The sequence below is a fragment of the Bufo gargarizans genome, chromosome 1, assembly GCF_014858855.1.
Source record: "Bufo gargarizans isolate SCDJY-AF-19 chromosome 1, ASM1485885v1, whole genome shotgun sequence".
Classification (NCBI taxonomy): domain Eukaryota; kingdom Metazoa; phylum Chordata; class Amphibia; order Anura; family Bufonidae; genus Bufo; species Bufo gargarizans.
In genome coordinates, this window is record NC_058080.1 from 695,546,590 (window position 1) to 695,566,640 (window position 20,051).

General features: G+C 41.4%; 1 protein-coding gene across 1 annotated transcript; it reads right to left on the bottom strand.

The window, feature by feature from the left end:
• Positions 1–634: 634 nt before the first annotated feature.
• On the bottom strand, positions 635–15,544 carry LOC122936387 (granzyme A-like). Its single transcript, XM_044292574.1, has 5 exons — positions 15,464–15,544; positions 13,419–13,566; positions 5,010–5,160; positions 3,385–3,642; positions 635–1,178 (listed from the first exon to the last, which is right to left on the bottom strand). The coding sequence occupies exons 1-5, from the start codon at positions 15,516–15,518 to the stop codon at positions 1,020–1,022; spliced, it is 771 nt and encodes a 256-aa protein (XP_044148509.1). The 5' UTR covers positions 15,519–15,544; the 3' UTR covers positions 635–1,019.
• Positions 15,545–20,051: the final 4,507 nt, after the last annotated feature.

Here is a 20,051-nt window from a genome sequence, read left to right on the forward strand (position 1 = left end):
TGGAGCAGGGGTAACCGAAGAAGAGGCAATATTAGCGGTGCATTTAGAGTGGGGGCATCTGGAGATGGGGCACTAATGGGGGTGCACCTAAAGCAGAGGCATTGGGGGGACCTAGGGCAGAGTCCCCCCAATGCCACTCTGAACTCTGCAGAGAGCAGCACACATACACAGATCTGTGTCGGCTATAAACAAATCCCCTATTTCCCCCTTACAGTCTCCTACAGCTCACTACTGTCACACACCTGATAAATCAGCCCAGTGCCGCAGAGGAGTCCTTCTCTCCAGCAGCCACAGTTTCCACAGCAGGGAGGGCAGGAGGAGGATGACTAGAAGATACTGCGAGGCCTCCTGTACAATGTACACCAGTAGGAGGCTGCATCACTGTGCGATACTGCCACCGAGTGGCTACAATAAATATCTCTGGGGGCCTACCGAGGAATCCCCCGCCTCCCTGGTGGGCCAGTCCGAGCCTGGTCGTAACCATGGAAATGAGCAGTGTATAATCTGATGGAAAAATGAATCTATCCAAACAAAGGAGGCAATATGGACAATCACACTACATTAGTAAGTGCCTTGTATTCACTTTCTCTACATGATAAATGCCACTTACTGAAGTGAGACAACCCCTTTAAGGAACATCCGTCAGCAGATTTGTACCTATGAAAATGGCTGACCTGTTGCGCGAGCGCTTGGCATGAGAGAGTGGAGCCTCCAGGAGTAACGGTAACGCCCCCGTTGCTCCTAGAGGCTCATTTGCATATATTAAAACATCATTTTTATCAGCAATGCAGTCACATATGAACATGGGACCAACACAGATGCCTTCAGCTGCCAAGCGCACATGTAACAGGTCAGACAGTGTCATAGGTGCTAAACTGCTGACAGATGCCCTTTAAAATCTCAACTACTACTCAAAGTTTTTTGTCAGGGGGTGACCTATCGGATCCCAGTTTATTAAAACATTTGGCTCTAGGAATGTGATAAAATGAAACAGGAGTAAAAAACATGATGGTGAGGATTTATAGTTGATGCCCTATGTTCTTATTTATCCAGTCTATGTATTCCTTAGTCAGACGAGTATACACGGCCGCTCCGTTATGCTTCCCACATGGATCAGTTCCAAAAGAAATGAGTCCTCTGAAGACGCCATTGCATATTAAAGGACCACCCGAATCCCCCTGTGAAAGTAAAATGAACACAACTGTAATAGTGATTTCATGCTTTTTTGCCTCTCAGTATGCAGCGTGCTTTGAGCACTATGTTGACTAGTGTTGAGCAAATCAAAATCCATGAAAATTCCAGGGGAGATTTGATTCGCCGCAAAGCCGAATTTCCTCTTGCTTCGTGGTAACAAATCGATTTTCCCTGAAAGGCGGTAAAAAAAGGCGGTAAAAAAAAAAAACCATACTTACCTCATCCGTTTGAGTGTGAATAGCTGGCCGCCGCCATCTTGATTGAAGATCCCGCACAAAATATTGTGCGCAGTGACGCCGACGTGGTGACATCATCATGGGCCACAGGAGATTTCAGGGTGGATCTTCAATCAAGATGACGGCAGCCAGCTCTTCATGATCAAATGGATGAGGTAAGTATGATTTTTTATTTTTTTATTTTACACTTTAATGCTAATGTCAGATGCCGCGATCAGCTATAAACGCGGCATCTGAGGGGTACAATGATGGGGAGCAGCGCAATCACCGATCCCTGTCATTGCACCCACTACTTACAAAGAAATGCACTTCGCGATGAAGTAATTTGTCACAAAGCAAATTTTTGTGTAAAATTTGGCAATGTAGCCAAATCGACAATACTTTGCTTTTCTCCAATGTTGACCTTTTAGTTGAAGGTTTTGTTCACATCAGCGCCGGGAGCCTCCATCATAGATCCCATCCGAAATGTTGTAAAGAATTTTTTTTTTTTGCAGTAATATGATGGACACCATGAGAGAAACCAGACAGAGGCACTATAAGTCAATAGGGCCCATCGGGCAATGTTGATAACTGGCATTTAACGGATTTGGGCCGTCAGTTAAGGCTACTTTCTCACTTACGTTGTTAATTCCTTTATTGAGATCCGGCAGAGGATCTTAATACTGGAATTAAACGTTTTGATTTTGCACATCAGGACGCATCCGTTCCGTTAGGATGCGGTTGTGTGAAATCAAAACGGAAAAAAATGTATCCGTCACTAAATAAATTGAAATTCAATGGGGGACAGTTCCGTTTTTTTAGACTCCTAAAAAATGGATTAGTCATCATTGACTTTGTGTTTAGTGCTGAATCAGTTTTTTTCCCGTTATTATGACCGGACACAAAACCGAAGCTTGCAGTGGTTTTGTGTCCGGTCATGAAACAGAATGCTGCTGGAACGGAAGACGTCCTGATGCATCCTGAACGCATCTCTTTCCATTCAGAATGCACGAGGACTCAACGGAAACGTTTTTTTCTGGTATTGAGATCCTCTGCCGGATCTCAATAACGGAAAACAACAACGCAAGTGTGAAAGTAGCCTTAGATGCATTCACACGTCCGTAACGTGTTTTGCGGATCCACGGATCCGCAAAACACGGACACGGCTAATGTGAGTTCCACATTTTGCGGACCGCACATCGCCGGCACTAATAGAATATGCCTATTCTTGTCCGCAATTGCAGACAAGAATAGGACATGTTCTATTTTTTTCGGGAACAGAAATGCGGACCCGGAAGTGCGGGTGCGCATTTCCGGAGCTGGGCCACACATCGTGTGGCCCTATGGATACGAATGGGTACACAATTCCGTTCCGCAAAATGCAGAACGAAATTGCGGACGTGTGAATGGACCCTTAGTCGTTCTGCTCCTGTGACAGAGCAGAACAATGGAATTGAAAAACGCAGATGTGTAGTCGTTTACATAAGAAGGTGAGAAGTTTGTAAATATGGTGCATTCGTTTTGTTCTGCTGATCATGAGCAGTGATGGTCAGTTCGCCGTGTTTGCCCGTGAACACATGCCGGCTGCCATCTTAACTCACAAGTCCGGCGATGCACAGGTAAGTCCTTACCTGTGCCTGTGCACGAGCCGGTCTGAAACAAATGCGGTCACCGGGAGCAGGCAGTTCCGAGAATAGCCAGATGAAGGCCCCCGGCGGCTGTTCTCGGAACTGCCTGTTCCCGGTGACTGCATTTGTTTTAGAGCGGCTCGCGCACAGGCACAGGGTAAGGACTTACCTGCGCATCGCCAGACTTGTGAGTCAAGATGGCAGCCCGCATGTGTTCGCGGGTGAACTGGCCATCACAAACCAGAATTTGGCTTTGCTTGGTTCTTGTAAGCAACTCCACCACGTTTCTCCTACAATTTCTCGTTTGATCTCTCAGTTACTAAAGGAAATCATCTTCACAATCTTACATTACAGGAGTCTTGTCCTCCAGGCCCCACATCGGTGCACATCATGTTCTCTGTAATGTACACTTCGTTTTTCAGATTTCTCTGACATGTTCTTCTGTTCAAAACGGTGACATTTACTTCCATGAGACGGTCGGCATATTGATCTCCTGTCCATCCCCATCCGGCTGTCTCACAAACTGTTCCTGCTTCAATATCTTCATAGGTTTGCGGTAAGGACTTCTTTTGGACATATTTTCCAAACCCCGCTGAAGCATTTAGCTGCAATCAAGCATAGTAATAAGCATTTAACATGGTACACAGTGCGTTCCTACAGTGACAAATGGTTGGCCGAGAAACCTAAAGGATGTAAAAGGGTTCTGTGAGACATCAAAGCCCTTTTCATATTTACAGGCAGTGTGGAGCTGGGGTGCCCAGGGCCCATCAGTAAAATTAATTCTGTAAAGCTACATGCAAATACTAGCTGCTCACACAGCGGCAGCAGAAAGGTCCCTGGGGAGAGAAGATACTAGCTGGTGGCCTCTGTGCCTAGAAGACTTCTCCACCACCTGATGCATCTGTAATAATATACTGGATGCATAGGCGGGATGGGATGCCTATCTGTATGTAGCGCAATCTACTGTGCCATGTGCCACTTGTGCTAGGGGTGGGAGACTGGGACCCCACCTTTGCTGAGGGGCTCTCAGGGGGATTCACCTGGTCCCCTCTGGACCAGTTAGGGCCTGGGTGCAGAGGTTAAAAAAAAAGAAGAAAAATAGACCCACTGGTCCCTGCTGCTCTAGTTCCAGAACCAAGCTCCCTTTTTCTTTGCTTCTAGTTCCTATTTGACCAAAAGTGTGACATGCCATTCAGGGCTCATTCAGACGTCTGTACGTGTTTTGCGGTCTGCAAATTGCGGATCCGCAAAACATAGGTACTGGCCGTGTGCTTTCTGCATTTCGCGGAGCACACAGGGCCAGCCCTATGATTGAAATGCCTATTATTGTGGACAAGAATAGGACACGTTCTGTCCTTTTTGAAGGGCCGTGGAACGGAAATACGGATGCGGACAACACACAGTGTGCTGTCTGCATCTTTTGCGGCCCCATTGAAATGGATGGGTCCACACCCGTTCCGTAAAAATTGTGGAATAGATGCGGACACAAACATATTGTCGTCTGAATGATCCCTCACACGAATGTCACTGCTGTTGCCATTTTCTCTTAACCCCTGCACTCTACAATCTCTATCTATCTAGAAATAGAAAAAATGGCAGCACTGGATAAAAGTAAATGAAAATAACGCCAGAGGTGCAAGCCTAAATGGACCAGGACTATCGTCCAAGTAAACAAAACAAAAAAAACTGCAGCACTCTCATCAAGTAAAACTAGAGGAAGATTTATTGACCCTCGCGTCCATAGGAAAACAACAACGCAAGTGCGAAAGTATCCGAAGTCACTCAGATTCTGAGTGGACAATTAATTTTTTATGTAAATCTAGATATTATGGCGGAGCTTTGGTGGCATTCAGCGGTGACTAAAACCTTCCTGTTAATGGCTTCATCAGGAAGAGAAGATCTGTTACCATATCACACCATATACGATAAAAGATAAAACGTACACCACATAACAGAACTTTTATTTCCTTACTCTCATCAGCAGGATGTCGTTCCTCATATTCATGTCATTGTACTGCGGGTGCTGGAGAATCTCAGTAACATTGAATTTCTGCCTCCCCTCTTCTGTCGCATTGTCATCACTCGAATGGGCTCCAAGAATAGCCATCACTTTGCCCTCAGGGCTACATGAAAGAAATGAAAGGTGCAAGCTGAATGTCTGCCGGATAGTCGATATTACATGTTGCACCAAGTGACCCAGAATTATTTTAGGTCTTAAAGAGGACCTTTCACGTTTTTTTTCCAAAACTAAGTACCTTTACAAGTGCAGTACGTTCTGCTGATGCTGCTATAACTTTCCTTTTTTTCCAACGCCCCTCGGCTGCCCCGCTGTGCCCCTCGGCTGCCCCGCTGTGCCCCTGTTCTGTTAGCATCAGTACAGGGGGGAGGAGACGCCATCACTTCTCGGGGGGTCTCCTTCTCTCTGGCTGTGAGCTCTCCAATCGCAGCCAGGGAGAAGCAGACACCCCCTGAGAAGCGCTGGCATCGCCTCCCCCCTGTGCTGATACTAGCCATTAGCATACAGGGTGCAAAAACAGAACAGGGGCACAGCCGGGCAGCCGAGGGGCGTTGGAAAAAAGGAAAGTTATAGCAGCATCAGCAGAGTGTACTGTGCTTGTAAAGGTACTTAGATTAACAAAAAAAGGTGAAAGATCCTCTTTAAACTAAATGTTCCCCTTTTAAAGGGGTTGTCCACTTGTTACAATCCCCATTTGTTGAAAGGGTCTCTGAAAAATAAGCTGATCCCCTGTAATCAATGGAAATGTGCAAGAGAACTAGGCCGCAACTATTCACCCGCTTTGCGCGCCCCCACCGGAGAATTGAAGCATAACATTATAACTGTTTGTTAAAGTCAGTAGGTTGCTGTGTAATGATCCCGGGTCCTCCTCTTTATATCTCTTCTCTTTTCCATATATTGGATGAGATACTCCTGATTAAATGACACATTTTTTAGGTTCCAAATATTGACCTTGAGGCTTTTAGGAGAATTTTTTTAAATGTTGCTTCTTTAAATCCTAGCAATTCATTTTTATTTGGGGCTAATGTAGAAGCATGAGGTTTTATTTTTTTGTAGAAGGAGTTGTATTTTCTCTTTCACTGGAAAAGTAGCCGTTGGCATAACAGCAGCGACCGTCCAAATAGCTGACTCCATATAATTCTGAGCATTTTATCATGGGACACAATGAGGTTGATATATCTTTTTAGTGTTCTAATCTCAGTATTTTTTGTAATACTTTAGATTGCCTACATGAACATAATGGTATATGATAAAATTGTCGCCACTAGGTGGAGCTTTAGGACTTACTGCATACTGTGTAATTATTAACTGTATTCTTTAACTCTATGTTTGTGGGGCGCAGTGTCTTTTAAGCTTATTATCAGGGGACCATTCTAATAAAAAGGATTGTCAAAAGATTCTTATAGGTCCAGAAAACAGTACATCAATCTTGTTGGAAGAATTAAAAAAATTTGAACTCCAATAATCACATTTTCTATACCATGCTGTGGTCAGTGTAATGAAAAGACAAATCAATGACACCTAGATTTTTTTCTGCCAGTTAATAACAGATAGTAACACTCCTTTTTTAATCTGTTTTATTTTCTGATTATAGATTTTATTTTTTATTTTGCAGGTTAAGCCCAATATCTCATATTCAGTGAGCTCTTTGTGGCCAGTGATGGAACTTCAGAATTTTAAGATTTTTCTTAAAGGTCATCTATCACTAGCTACCTCCGTATCCAGCTGTTTCCATAGACGTGTAACTGTGGGCCACCTGATTAAAACACTGGTTTTATTTTGTTGAATCAAGGTTCCATCCCGAGTTATTCTTAATATGCAGATTAGGCCTTTGGTGCAATTAAGGCGTTATTATTGCTCTTGCTGCACCCAAGCTTTTCTGTGGCGAGCTTTGCTGCTTTGATAGACAAGGCCAGGCAGTGGCAAAGCACCCAGGGAGGGTCTGGCCACAGAACTGAGTGGAGCTTGGGTGTAACAAAACTAAGGCTGGGTTCACACCTGAGCGTTTTACAGCACGTTCCTACGCGCTGTAAAATGCTCAACAAGGAGAAACCAATGCTTCCCTATCGGCATGGTTCTCACCTGGGCGTTTTACAGCGCGTACGATCGCGCTGTAAATGCCGACACCCCAAGAAGTACATGAGCTTCTTTGGGGCGTCTTGTCGCGCGTTCCCGTACATAGACTTTCGGGAACGCGCGACAATGGGCGTTCGCTTGTCTCTGTATGCGCGATTGCAAACGCCGGTACAATCGCGCATACAGAGCGCTCCATCGCGAACACTCAGGTGTGAACCCAGCGTAATGGTAAAGCTATCATTGCACCAAAGGCTTAATTTGCATAATAGAATAGAATTTGGATCACCAAATGAAAAACTGTGTTTTAATCAGTAGAAAAACAGCTATGTGTCTATCTATGCAAACAGCTGAATAGGGAGGTCGCTGGTGACACATTCCCTATATTAACCCCTAGATAGTGATCTGGAAATGTAAAAATAACATCATAAAAAAAATCTTTAACCCCTAAAGGACTGAGCAATTTTCCGTTTTAGAGTTTTCGGTTTTTACTCCCTGCCTTCCCAGAGCCATAACTTTTTTATTTTTATGTTCACTTTATTTATTTTTTATGATTGTATATTTATTAAAGAGTAAAGAAATGACAAAGCATATCCACAACAGATCTATGCACATTAGTGCAAAGTATGAGGCATAACGTACGAAGCACCGAATTCACAGTAACCTAGGACGTTCACTTTCTAATGGCACCATCTTATATTGCATACAATGTCTTTGGAAGCGGTAAATAAATTCCAAATGTGGTGGAAAAAACATAATAATTCCACCATAGTTTAATTGGTTTTGCTTCCATGGTATTCCCTATGCAGTAAAACTAACTTGTTAACTTCAATCCCTAAGTCATAACAATTATAGTGATGCCATATTTAGTTTTTCTTGTGATTTATTTAAAAAAATTAAAACTTTGGAAATTATTTTTTTTTCTTTGCACTGTCATATTCTGACGGTGTAAGGGTTCATTTTTTTGCAGGGTGATCTGTCGTTTTTATTGATGCCACCATAGTGTGTGTAAGACGTTTTTATTCAGTTTTTTTTGGGGGGATATGAAGCAAAGAATAAACAGTGGATCGGCCATACATTCATTTATATTTAGATAATTTTGGCATTTTGGTGCGTGGCAGTGCACATGATCTTTATTTTTATTTATATTAACAAAGGGGAAAGGGGGTGATTTGAATTTTTATATTTTTTTTAATATATTTTTCAAAACTTTCTTTTACTCCACTCTCCCTTAATTGATATGAACTACGATTGCAACTAATGGGAGTTTCATTATGTACCTATGGAGCCCTGCTGTAGCAAGCCATGGATCCATCAGAGGACCAGAGACTGCCATAGCAACTGAACAACTACCTTAATCGCTGTGCGGGGGAGCCGTTTGGGCCCTAGGTCGCAGTGATCCTGGTGAAAGCCCTCTCAGATGTCGTAGCCGCAATTGACCATGTTATCTGAGGGGTTAAATGTTTGTGATCTACATTATTTCCGATCACAGACATTGCCTCTGGGTGTCTGAATGGGGTTGGACACTGATCCACCATCAATAAGTACAGTCAAAAGTGTGTAAGTTGATTAAATGAATGCCACCCAATCATAGCAAAAATGCCTTAACAATACTTTTATTTAGTACCTGTACTTGTTTTTATTTATGTATTTTGCAATTTGAAAAATGAAGGAAAGTTTGCAAGACAAAAAAAATTGCAGCATGCCATGTGACAACTTAAATGGAAAGGTGCTTGCTTGGTAGAAGGTGCTCAACCTATTCCTTACACCCCTTGCAGTATTTAGTGTGTTTAGGGGCTTTGCAGAAGACCTGGCCTCATACAGTTGCCTAACCTTCTTGACACCCTTCTGTCCTGGCCATGTCTCTGGTGGAAGACATAGCAGAATAACTGGTGGTACTGGATCCTTTCAAGGGAATGCATTGAGTATATATATATATATATATATATATATATATTTTTTTTTTTTTTTACCATTTTTGACACATTCTTTTTTCCTATCTCTTTTTATCTTCTGCTGTAGATTTTTTACTCTATTTTCTGTATGTGATGGTGGGGATCTTTGGCTCTCTGTGGTGAGCTGTAAAGATCACAGTGATGACAGATGCTGACGATTAGCTTTAGCACGCACAGGAGATATAACAGAAGATAACATACATATACCCTCATCTACTGTGTTCTACACTTCACTTGTAGATTGCAAGCTCTTGTGGGCAGGGTCCTCTGCCCCTCTATACCAGTGTGTTAATAGTTTGGTTTATTGTATTTTTATATTTGTGTAACTCCCTCTGGATGTACAGTGCCATTGAATTAACCCATTCAAGCAGCTGCTAGTTTGGACCAAATGCCGGAGCCCCGTTTTTCAAATCTGATGTGTCAGTTTATCTGGTAATAACTTTTGAACTCTTTTACTTATCCAAGCCATTCTGAGATTGTTTTCTCGTGACAACATACTTCACGTTAGTGGTGAATTTGAGTTGATATGTTTTACCTTTAGGTATAAAAAAAATAAAATAAAATTGGGGTAAAATTTAGAAAAATTAGCTATTTTCAAAATTTGCATTTCTCTGCTTTTAAGACACATAGTGATACATAAAGTAGTTATTACATAACATTCCCCATATGTCTACTTTATGTTGGCATCATTTTGTAAATGTCATTTTATTTTTTCATGAAGTTAGAAGGCTTAGAAGTTTAGAAGGAAATTTTTTAATTTTTAAGAAAATTGCCAAAACCCATTTCAGTTATGAAGTCACTTTGTAAAGCTTACATAGTAGAAACTACCCATAAATTACCCCATTTTGGAAACTATGGAAAAAATGGAGGGAACATTTTTAAATGTCATTTATTGTGTAGATTTTCCATTTTAATCAATTTTTCCTGCAACACAGCAAGGGTTAACAGCCAAACAAACCTCAATATTTATCACCCTGATTCTGCAGTTTACAAAAACACCCCATATGTGGTCGTAACCTGCTGTTTGGGCACACAGCAGGGCACAGAAGGAAAGGAGCGCCATATTGTTAACGGATGGCAGATTTTGCTGGAATAGTTTTCATGTTCTATGTCACATTTGAAAAGACCCTGAGGTACCCCTAGAAAGAAACCCCCCAAAATGACCCCATTTTGGAAAGTACACCCCTTAAGGAATAAATCTAAGGGTGACATGAATGCTTTGACCCAACAAGCGTTTCATAGAATTTAGAAACACATGGCTGTGAAGATAAAAAATTACCTTTTTTTTCCAACATTTTTTTTATTTCACAAGTGCTAACAGGAGAAAAACCCCACAATTTGCATTTTTTTCTGAATACGGCAACACCATATATGGGGTCGAAACCACTGTTTGGGGACTATATCATTCAGAATGGAAGGAGCGGCATCATGATTTTCTAACATGCAATTTTCTGAAATTGTTTTTAGGGGCCATCAAATTTACATTTTTCACCAATGTAGCTGTGTGGGGCTTGTTTTTTTGCGGGACAGGCTTTAGTTTTTGTTGGTATCATTTTGGAGTATATGTCTTTTTGATCACATTTTATAACATTTGTTAATTTTTTTTTATGGGGTTCCTCTTGCGGTAATTATGATAATTTTATTCTGTGGGTTGATATGTTTATGTGGATAACAAATTGATATAGTTTTTTATGTTTTACAACTTTTTAAGCATTAAATCACTTTTGTGTTAAAAATAAATTATATTTTGCATCGTCATATACTAAAGTCATAGTAACATAGTAACATAGTACATAAGGTCCATCTAGTTCGGCCTGTTATCCTGCACATATCTTTTTTATGTATTCACCAGTGTAGCTATGTGAGGGCTTTTTTTATGCAGAATGGGCTGTAGTTTTTATTGGTATCTTTTTGGGGTACATATGACTTTTTAATCACTTGTTATTTTTTATTTTTTGTGGAGGTAAGGTGACAAAAACAGCAATTCCGTAATAGTTTTTTACATAATTTTTTTACGGCGTTCACCGCGCGGGATTAGTAACATGATACTTTTAAAGATCACGTCGTTACAGACATAGTGATACTAATTATGTGTATTTTTTTTATTTTTTTATGACTTATAAATGAATGGATATGAGAAAATAAAATTTTCATAAATTTCTTAAATTATTTTTTTTATTTACCTTTTTTTTACACTTTTTAACTTTTTTTTTGCACTTTTTTATTATCAAGACCCATTTGGCGATCCAGTGGGCCTAATGGCTATACAGTGCATTGCAATAATCATCTATTGCAATGAAATGTTTTGTCAGGGCTACACTTACACTAAGGGCTCATGCACACAAACGTATTTTCTTTCCGTTTCCGTTCCGGTTTTTTTGCAGACCGTATGCGGAACTATTTATTTAAATGGGTATGCAAAAAAAACGGAAGTTACTCCGTGTGCATTCCAATTCTGTATGGCCTCCTGCACATGAACGTTTTTGCGGATCCGCAATACACGGGTGCCGTTCCGTGGGCATTCCACATCACGGATGCAGACCTATTCACTTCAATGGGTCAGGAGATGCAGGATTGGTGCGGAACAGAAGCATGGAACGGAATCCTACGGAAGCACTATAGAGTGCTTTCGTGGGGTTTCGTCCCGTACTTCTGTTCCGCAAAAAGATAGAAGATGTCCTATCTTTTTTGCAGAACGGCTGGATCGCGGACCCATTAAAGTGAATGGGTCCGCGATCCGCTGCGGCTGCCCCACTACTATGTCAGTATTTTTCCGTTCTGCAAAAAAATAGAACATGTCCTATTATTACCCGCATTACAGACAATATTAGTACTGTTCTATTAGGGGCCGGCTGTTCCGTTCCTAAAAATGCGGAATGCACACAGACGTAATCCGTATTTTTTGCGGATCTGTTTTTTGCGGACCTCAAAATACATACGGTCATGTGCATGAGCCCAAAGGCTGATCAGACCCTCAGGGTCTGATCAGCCTTTGGTACAAGGCAGCCCGGACTACTTGTAAGGCCACTGCCATCGTAGCAACGGCAACCCGATGTAAGAGAGGGGGAGCTCCGTCCCTCTCAACCCCAAGGATGCGTTGAGATTGCAGCCTGAAACTGGCACTTTCTCAATGAAGTGCTCCGATTGATTAGTCTGCAGAGACTAGCCAATCGGAACACTTGCTGGCAAGGGACCACTCTGATTGGTCCCTTGCCGGCTTCTCAGGTGTCAATGCTCTCGGGGAGAGCAGAGACTCTGGGGCTGTGATGCTTTATAGTGTCACAGCCCCGGTAAGCAGATTGGACATTACTGTACGTCCAAATGCAGTAAGTTACTTGCGATTTGGACGTACAGTTACGTCCAAATGCGTGAAGGGGTTAAAAAAGGAATTTCTGTCTGAGTTTTCTTTTTTCACGCCCAACCAGCTGGACTAATCTGCACCAGATATGGCAGGTACATTAGGTGCTCAGGCTCAGAAAGGTTTTAGACTGGGTCTCAGCTCTTTAGGACCTACCGTTCTCGAGATATTTACTAGGGATGAGCGAATCGACTTTGGATGAAACATCCGAAGTTGATTTGCATAAAACTTTGTTCCAATACTGTACGGAGTGAGGTACGGAGGTACTGTATGGAGCGGAGGTACCACTTGGAACAGAGCCCGAGTTCAGGAAATGTTTTTTTACAGTAGAAATCAATTTATGAAGTTATTACACAAAGTCTCGCGAGACTTCGCAAAGTAATAACTTCCGCTCATCGGAGCCAATACATTCTAATACTGTACGGAGCGCTTGCTCCGTACAGTATCGAAACAGTCTTCTGTGAATCGTCTTTGGATGTTTCATCCGAAGTCGATTCGCTCATCTCTAATATTCGCAAAAAAAATTAAAAATATATGGCACCATCACATGACCCATTAAAAACTTGCAGGACCTTAATTCTTAGCCACTGACATACACACAGTTTTACACCCGATTTCTATAACAACCCAGCCATTTTTCTTCACTGTTGTAGGGACACTCTGGATGGGTGCACTGCGGATGTCACTGTTATGTTGTCGCTGTAGATGTCACTGTTATGGGGCTGCTGTTTTTGTCATTGTTATGGGGTCACTATGGATGATGCTGTCATGGTTGTAATGTGGATATCTTTTAACCCGACCCACAAACAACTAAATGAAATAGACCAGTGCGAAGATGAGTAATTACGCCACTGTATATATATTTCCTAGAATTAGTACAGCACCTTGACTATTCTAATTATACCGGTCTATCTGGACACGATAACCATAAAATCTTTGTAATATCTTTGTACAACAGTCTTGGTATGGCATACTTACATCTCACAATGAGCAGCAGTTAACACCCATTCTGAGTCTATCAAAGTTCCTCCACATATAAAGTTATATGTTCCTTTTTGGACTTTTATGTAAGCCATGTAGGGTCTGGAATGAGGCTTAGCGATGCGGCCATTAATGATCTCTGCACCTGTGTGGGATAAGGTAGACATGTATCATGGTGGAACTGATAAAGGCATCCATGTTGGTTGATTTCTATCTAATATTGATGGGTAGCTTTAGCGAGGAGATGTAGATGACGCTGTGAATTTGTCCATGGGGAAAAATGATGTGTGAATCCCCCCATTGGCATGCTGTCTACATCCTTATGAAGATAAGGTAAGAAACATACAGGCACCGAAAGACACTGACATTTCCAATGGAAAATATGTTCTGTTCCTATATGTATTATTATAACATTTATATTATACTGTATTTTGGTTGGTGTTAATTTTTTTTTTTACACTAAGGGGGATTTACTAATCTATTTATGCCACTTTTGTGGCCTAAAAAAGTTGCAAATTTTGTCGCATGCCATTTGTGCAAAGTGGTGAGAAAAGGTGGTCTGGCACGGGTGGGCTAACTGACCCAGCTCATTTATCATTTTCCACACTGGTTTTTGGTGTAAAAATGGCTTAAATCTACGCCAGCAAGACGGCTGATGTAGAGATAAGTCTGTTGTATGGCCAAACTTTTGAGAGGCCTGCATCTCGAGGCAACTTTGCCGCTTCCTCCGGCAGCACAGAGGGACTTGATACTGGTCTGGAAAACGGCGGTCTTAATAAATATCACCTTAAATGTTTCTTATGTATATGTTTTACTTTTTTAAGTATCAATATAGTCTATGGGCAGGACCTGGATATAGGAAGGACAAATAGAGCAGTTGACTTGTGGCCTCCACCACCTGGGGGCTTCCACTATCCTCCATTTAGAAATTAAAAGACTGAATATCATCACTTAGGGTCCATTCACACATCCACAATTCTGTTCCACATTTTGCACGGAACGGAATTGCAGAACCATTCATTTCTATGGGGCCACACTATGTGCTGTCCGGATCCGCATTTCCGGATCCGCACTTTCGGGTCCGAAAAAAATAGAACATGTCCTATTCTTTTCCGCAATTGTGGACAGGATTAGGCATTTTCTATTATAATGCCGACGATGTGCGATCCGCAAAATTCGGAACGTACATTGCCGGTGTCCATGTTTTGCGGATCCGCAGATCCGTGGATCCGTAAAACACATACGGATGTGTGAATGGACCCTTAAGAACAGCACGAAGTAGCTGCAGCCTACAAAGTTTACCCTCCTGGTCCCTACGACTAAAATTGACAACAGTTCTGAGAGTCATCTAAATCCTGCGAGTGTTAAAACCATTCAAAAGAAAACTAAAATTTCAGATAAAAAATACAATATTATGCAATTATAATCTAATGTGGTCTTATAGTCCTAGGACAGGGATCAGCAACCTCTGGCACTCCAGATGTTCTGAAACTGCAACATCCAGAATCCTCCTTTCACTTCTATTGGAGTTATAAGAACAGCTGAGTAAGTGTGCATGATGGGAGTTGTAGTTTCCCAGCAGCCTGAGTGCCAGAGGTTGCTGATGCCTGTCCTAGGATGAGTATTGATAGAATTGTTTCATACCTAGCAATAAAAAATAACAAGAATCTTGGTGTCTCTACCTTTTCGAGAAGTCTCTCGAGAGTTTGCTGATATGAGATAGTTTTCTTCCTACTGGAAGATAGCTAAATTGATTTTTTTTTTTCCAAGGAGCACTGTAAGTCAGTCTCCATATACCAGCTGGATCTCTCCAATGAGGGCCAGTAACCCCCTAGAGTAAGATCATGATATTCGAATCAGATACTAATTGTCTGATACTGGAGATGGACAGGACCTCCCTGTGTTGTTTAGTTGACCAATGTAGCTCCTGAATCCACACCTAATTCCTTCTTGATGGATGGTCCAAGAAAATGCATAGTGCCAAATAGTAAATGAAAATATCAATACTACAAAGTTACAGTATAAATCATAATATGTCCTACCTTCAGAGATCAGCAGACAAGCTGCACAGAAAAGCAGGGCGTGGAAAGGTTTCATGACCGTTTCAGACGATGTGCGTGTGTCAGGCTGGGAATCTTTAAATACTGCAAGCTCCAAAAACATTTATCTACACAATCTACCACAGATACAGTGATTTTATCCAAATATAGAAATTTATCTCAGTTGCTCCGCACTGGGTGGTTTCAGTAGCACGAGACAGCTTGTGTCAGACCATTGGACTTCCTCTGTACAGTTACAATAGCTCAGCTCTAGCCTCAGAATGCCAAATATAAGATCTGATCAATGCTCAATGAATTGGATAATATGTAGCCAAATATACATTCAATTTCAGTAGAGTACTTTTCATCTTTTTATATATGCCCTTTAGTTTCTTCAGTACAGGTCATGTCCTCCTTTCCTCTTTTGGAGGAGATAATGCTAAGGAGCCAAGGACTGGGTTTTGAAGCAGAGAGAGAGAGTGATGTGAGTGAGGTTCTCATATAAGCAGAAATGCCTTTAGACTTCTCTGGCACTAGGGCCCAGGACTGACTTCTACCTTTGCACCAAGGTTGACTCAGCACCAACATGGTGGTGCCACTAGTCTATTATGTTATGCTTAGTTTTGTAGAGTTTAAGTTCTTTGGGAAAAACGACCCAAAGTCTGCAAAAAAATGACAATAAGACACATTTATTATATACAATTCATTGACAAAACCAAAACATAAGCACCACACATATAGTACAAAAACGTCTTTATTGTGTTACATTTAAAGACATGCATCTAGTAAATAGCAAACATAGTAAAAATCAATGCAAAGAGATGTGGAGAAAGTGATACCCCCAGTCACTGGGTCCCCATATATGTCATACTCATACAAGAATTAATACTAGGGTAGAATATTATATCCCTCAAAGATATATACATAAATGAAGTTACCCACCAAAATAGTGCTTCTATCAATACACAGTATTATGGTGTATAGCCAAATGTTTAATCATATCATGTATCAGTAAAACATCACTACATCAGGCTATCACTATATATATATATAGAGAGAAAGTGTGGGCAGCACCACTATCTGTAAAATATATGCGGAGTGCCAGCGGCTGGGTTGGCGATCCACCTCCAAACGTATAAAAAATAAGAAATTCCGCAGCACATCCAGGTTGTAAGAAAGTAAAAAAAAGACTTTATTCACCAAGCATGCGACGTTTCAATCCTCTCAATGGGATTTTCCTCAGGCAGTGACATAGTAAGCAGTGCAATGTGCGTATTTAAACGCTTTCACATCATTAAACAATCAAATAATCAAAGTACATCCATTTAAAGAAAATACATTTAAAAATAGTGATACAAACAGTATTATCAACATCCTGATACATTCACATTGTGTCCCCGAATTCAATTCAATGATGCAGTATTAATCATTCCCATAACCAATTCGGCATATCATGTACAGCATAAAATATTTTAATTATAACAATTATCAATCCAGGTGCATATCTTCTGTGAAAATTAAATGTGCAGGTGTACCTTCAGCAGAGTGATGAGTCCGCTCATAGGAGTGTGCGATGGGGCCGATACACATGGATCCCGGCGTCCCGGGTATACTACTGCGCATGTCGCAGGACCTTCCTAGGGGTTCCGATCACATGACCATCACAATGTGCTGATGGTTGAAAGTGCGCATGTCCAAGGACCTTCCGACATGTGACCGCAGTCCGCACTAAACCCTCCGGTCACGTGATTAGATATATCACATGCTCTGGGCTAGATGATGTTGCTTGAGTGTGTCACATGATCGGAACTCCATGGTAAGGCAATAGAAAAGTATGATAATGTTCAGGACACGCAATGTAAATGTAAATGTGTCATGAAACATCTACATCTCGAAGATATGGCTATATCTACATCATCATTTAGTCCTAAAAGGCAATAACTCATCGAACAATAAAAAATAGACATACAGATATAGACCTAGGCATGCGGCTGATCCACTACACGTACTGTCACTGGTCCTAATGGAGTCTTACTGTGTATCGCATGCTCACCTTCCACACATGTCAGTATCGATGGGTCAGAGGTCAATCAGAGGGGATAAAGGTGACTGTATATCGATGGAAGTACCATCATTATACAAAGAGAAATAATGAGTGTTATGCGTAAATACCGCCATTTCTCTTTTAAAGTACTGAAATCAGTATATTTCGTTACAAGATCGTCCCCTAGTCTACTCGAGGAGTTCAGTACAAGTGGCCCATGTTGTCACCATAGAGCCCCAAGCTGAGATGTCCCGCCTGTCAGATGGATACCATCCCTGGAAATCCCGCATGTCAGGTTCGGGGTCATCCTCTAGATTCCGGGGATAAACCTGTACAATTCCATTGTAATGTCACCAATCCCCAATGAGATCAGTGGCTCCAAAGATTCCTCCATATGTTGGATCCGAGCATGCGGATAAGACAATCAAGACATCCCAAGTGTCCAATAGCTTTATCGTGTGTGGTCATATTCATGCATAACAAAAAGTGTTTAATGAGTATAGTTATTCATGTGTCCATAAACAAATCGTGAAAAAAAGTTTTTTGCGTTCCGTCATAATTTGGTGGACCGACCTCCCATCGCTCACTCCTAATGTGAACAGTGTTCACCACAATCCTGAGGATAATAAAAACAAAACAAAATATAAGATCACCTTGTTAATTAAACAAGGGGCACTACTACTTAAAACTCAACTAAAGAACAGGCGAGCAGAATCCCAGGCGCAACCATCAGGACAATAACCAGGGTCTGTAATCCACATTTAATCCCAGTGGTTTCAATGTATTTAATTTAGCAATCCATTGCATCTCACATTTTTTCAGTAAAGTGTGTCTATTACCACCCCTGCGTGGAGTGGGAATATGATCAACCAGCATACATTTAAGGTCCCTCTCCTTGTGGCCCATGTCAGTAAAATGTTTTGGGACTGGGAGGTCCATGCGTTTTTTGCGAATCGTATATCGATGTTGATTGATTCGACTTTTAAAATCACATGTAGTCTCACCAATATATAATAACTGACATGGGCACCAAAGGATATATATGACGTATGACGATTCACACGTCAAAAAATGCTTGATGTAATATTTTTTCTGTGTCAAGGGATGTAAGAAAAAACTACCCTTTTGCATATATCGGCAATTAATGCAGTTTAAACATGGAAAACTTCCTAATTTAGGAGTATGCAAAAAAGTCTGGCCAGACTCCTTTTATGTACCTATGTCCGTGTGGACTAATTTATCTTTGAGGTTTCTGGCTCTCTTGTATGACATGAGGGGAGGAAGAGAAAACTCTTCAATCCCCCCATGTCCACTTTTCAAGACTGACCAGTGTTTCAAGACAATTTGTCGAATGTATAAGCTATCCTCTGTATACACAGTAACTAAAGGAATTCTCTTAATTTCTTTATTGGTATTCTCCTTCTTCTTAGTAAGGAGGTCTCTTCGTGATTTTTCTTCAATAGTAGTAAGGTGTTGATTCAATAGGGCTATGGGGTAATCCCTGTCTATAAAGGACTGTGTCATACGCTTTAGAGTCCCCTCCAATTCATCGTTATTGCTGACTATGCGTTTAGCACGATAAAATTGGCTCAGGGGGAGGGATTTCACCATAGCCCTAGGATGTGCACTGTGATAACTTAACAACGTGTTGCGATCGGTGGGCTTAGAGTATAGGCCCGTCGATAGCTTATGATTGTCCAAAGTCACCACAGTGTCCAAAAAATGTATTTGGTTACGTGAGTGTTCCAACGTAAATTTAATATCAGAATCAATGGTGTTCAAGAATTGGAAGAACTCCATGAGCGTGTCCTCTGAGTCCCCCCAAATCAAAAAAATATCATCTATGTATCGCCACCACCTCAGAACATGTCGGAAGTGGGGCGATACATAGATGTAGGTCTCCTCGAGGAAGGAGACCGCCATGCTGGCATAAGTGGGGGCCACATTGGACCCCATGGCGGTCCCCTTCCTCTGGAGATAAAAATAATCTCCAAACAAAAAATAATTGCATGTCAATACCAGATGTAACAGCTGTAATATGAAGTCCTGACACTCAGCTGTATAAGTGGATTGAGACAAGGCCTTAGTTACCACCTCTATCCCAAAATCATGTCTGATTGAGGTGTATAGGCTAGCAATATCTAGCGATGCTAGGATTACATCACCTGATAAAGTAACTTCTTCTAGTTTATTTAAAAAATCAGAAGTATCCTGAATGTAGGACTGAGCTGACAATGCATACTGTCGTAATACTCTATCAAGGAAAATAGAAATATTAGACAGTAGGGATCCACGACCGGACACTATCGGTCTGCCAGGAGGGTTATTAAGGCTCTTGTGGATTTTAGGCAACAAGTATAAAAAAGGTGTCATAGGATGTGAAATAGAAAGGAAAATCTTAAGCTTGTCATCAATGATGCCAGCATTGCTGGCCTCTTGTAGCAAGCTCTGTATCCTCCGTTCAATGTCCCATCTAGGATCCGTATTTAATTTCTGATAGACCTCACAGTCCTCCAACTGTCTGTTGGCCTCTGCAATGTATTGATG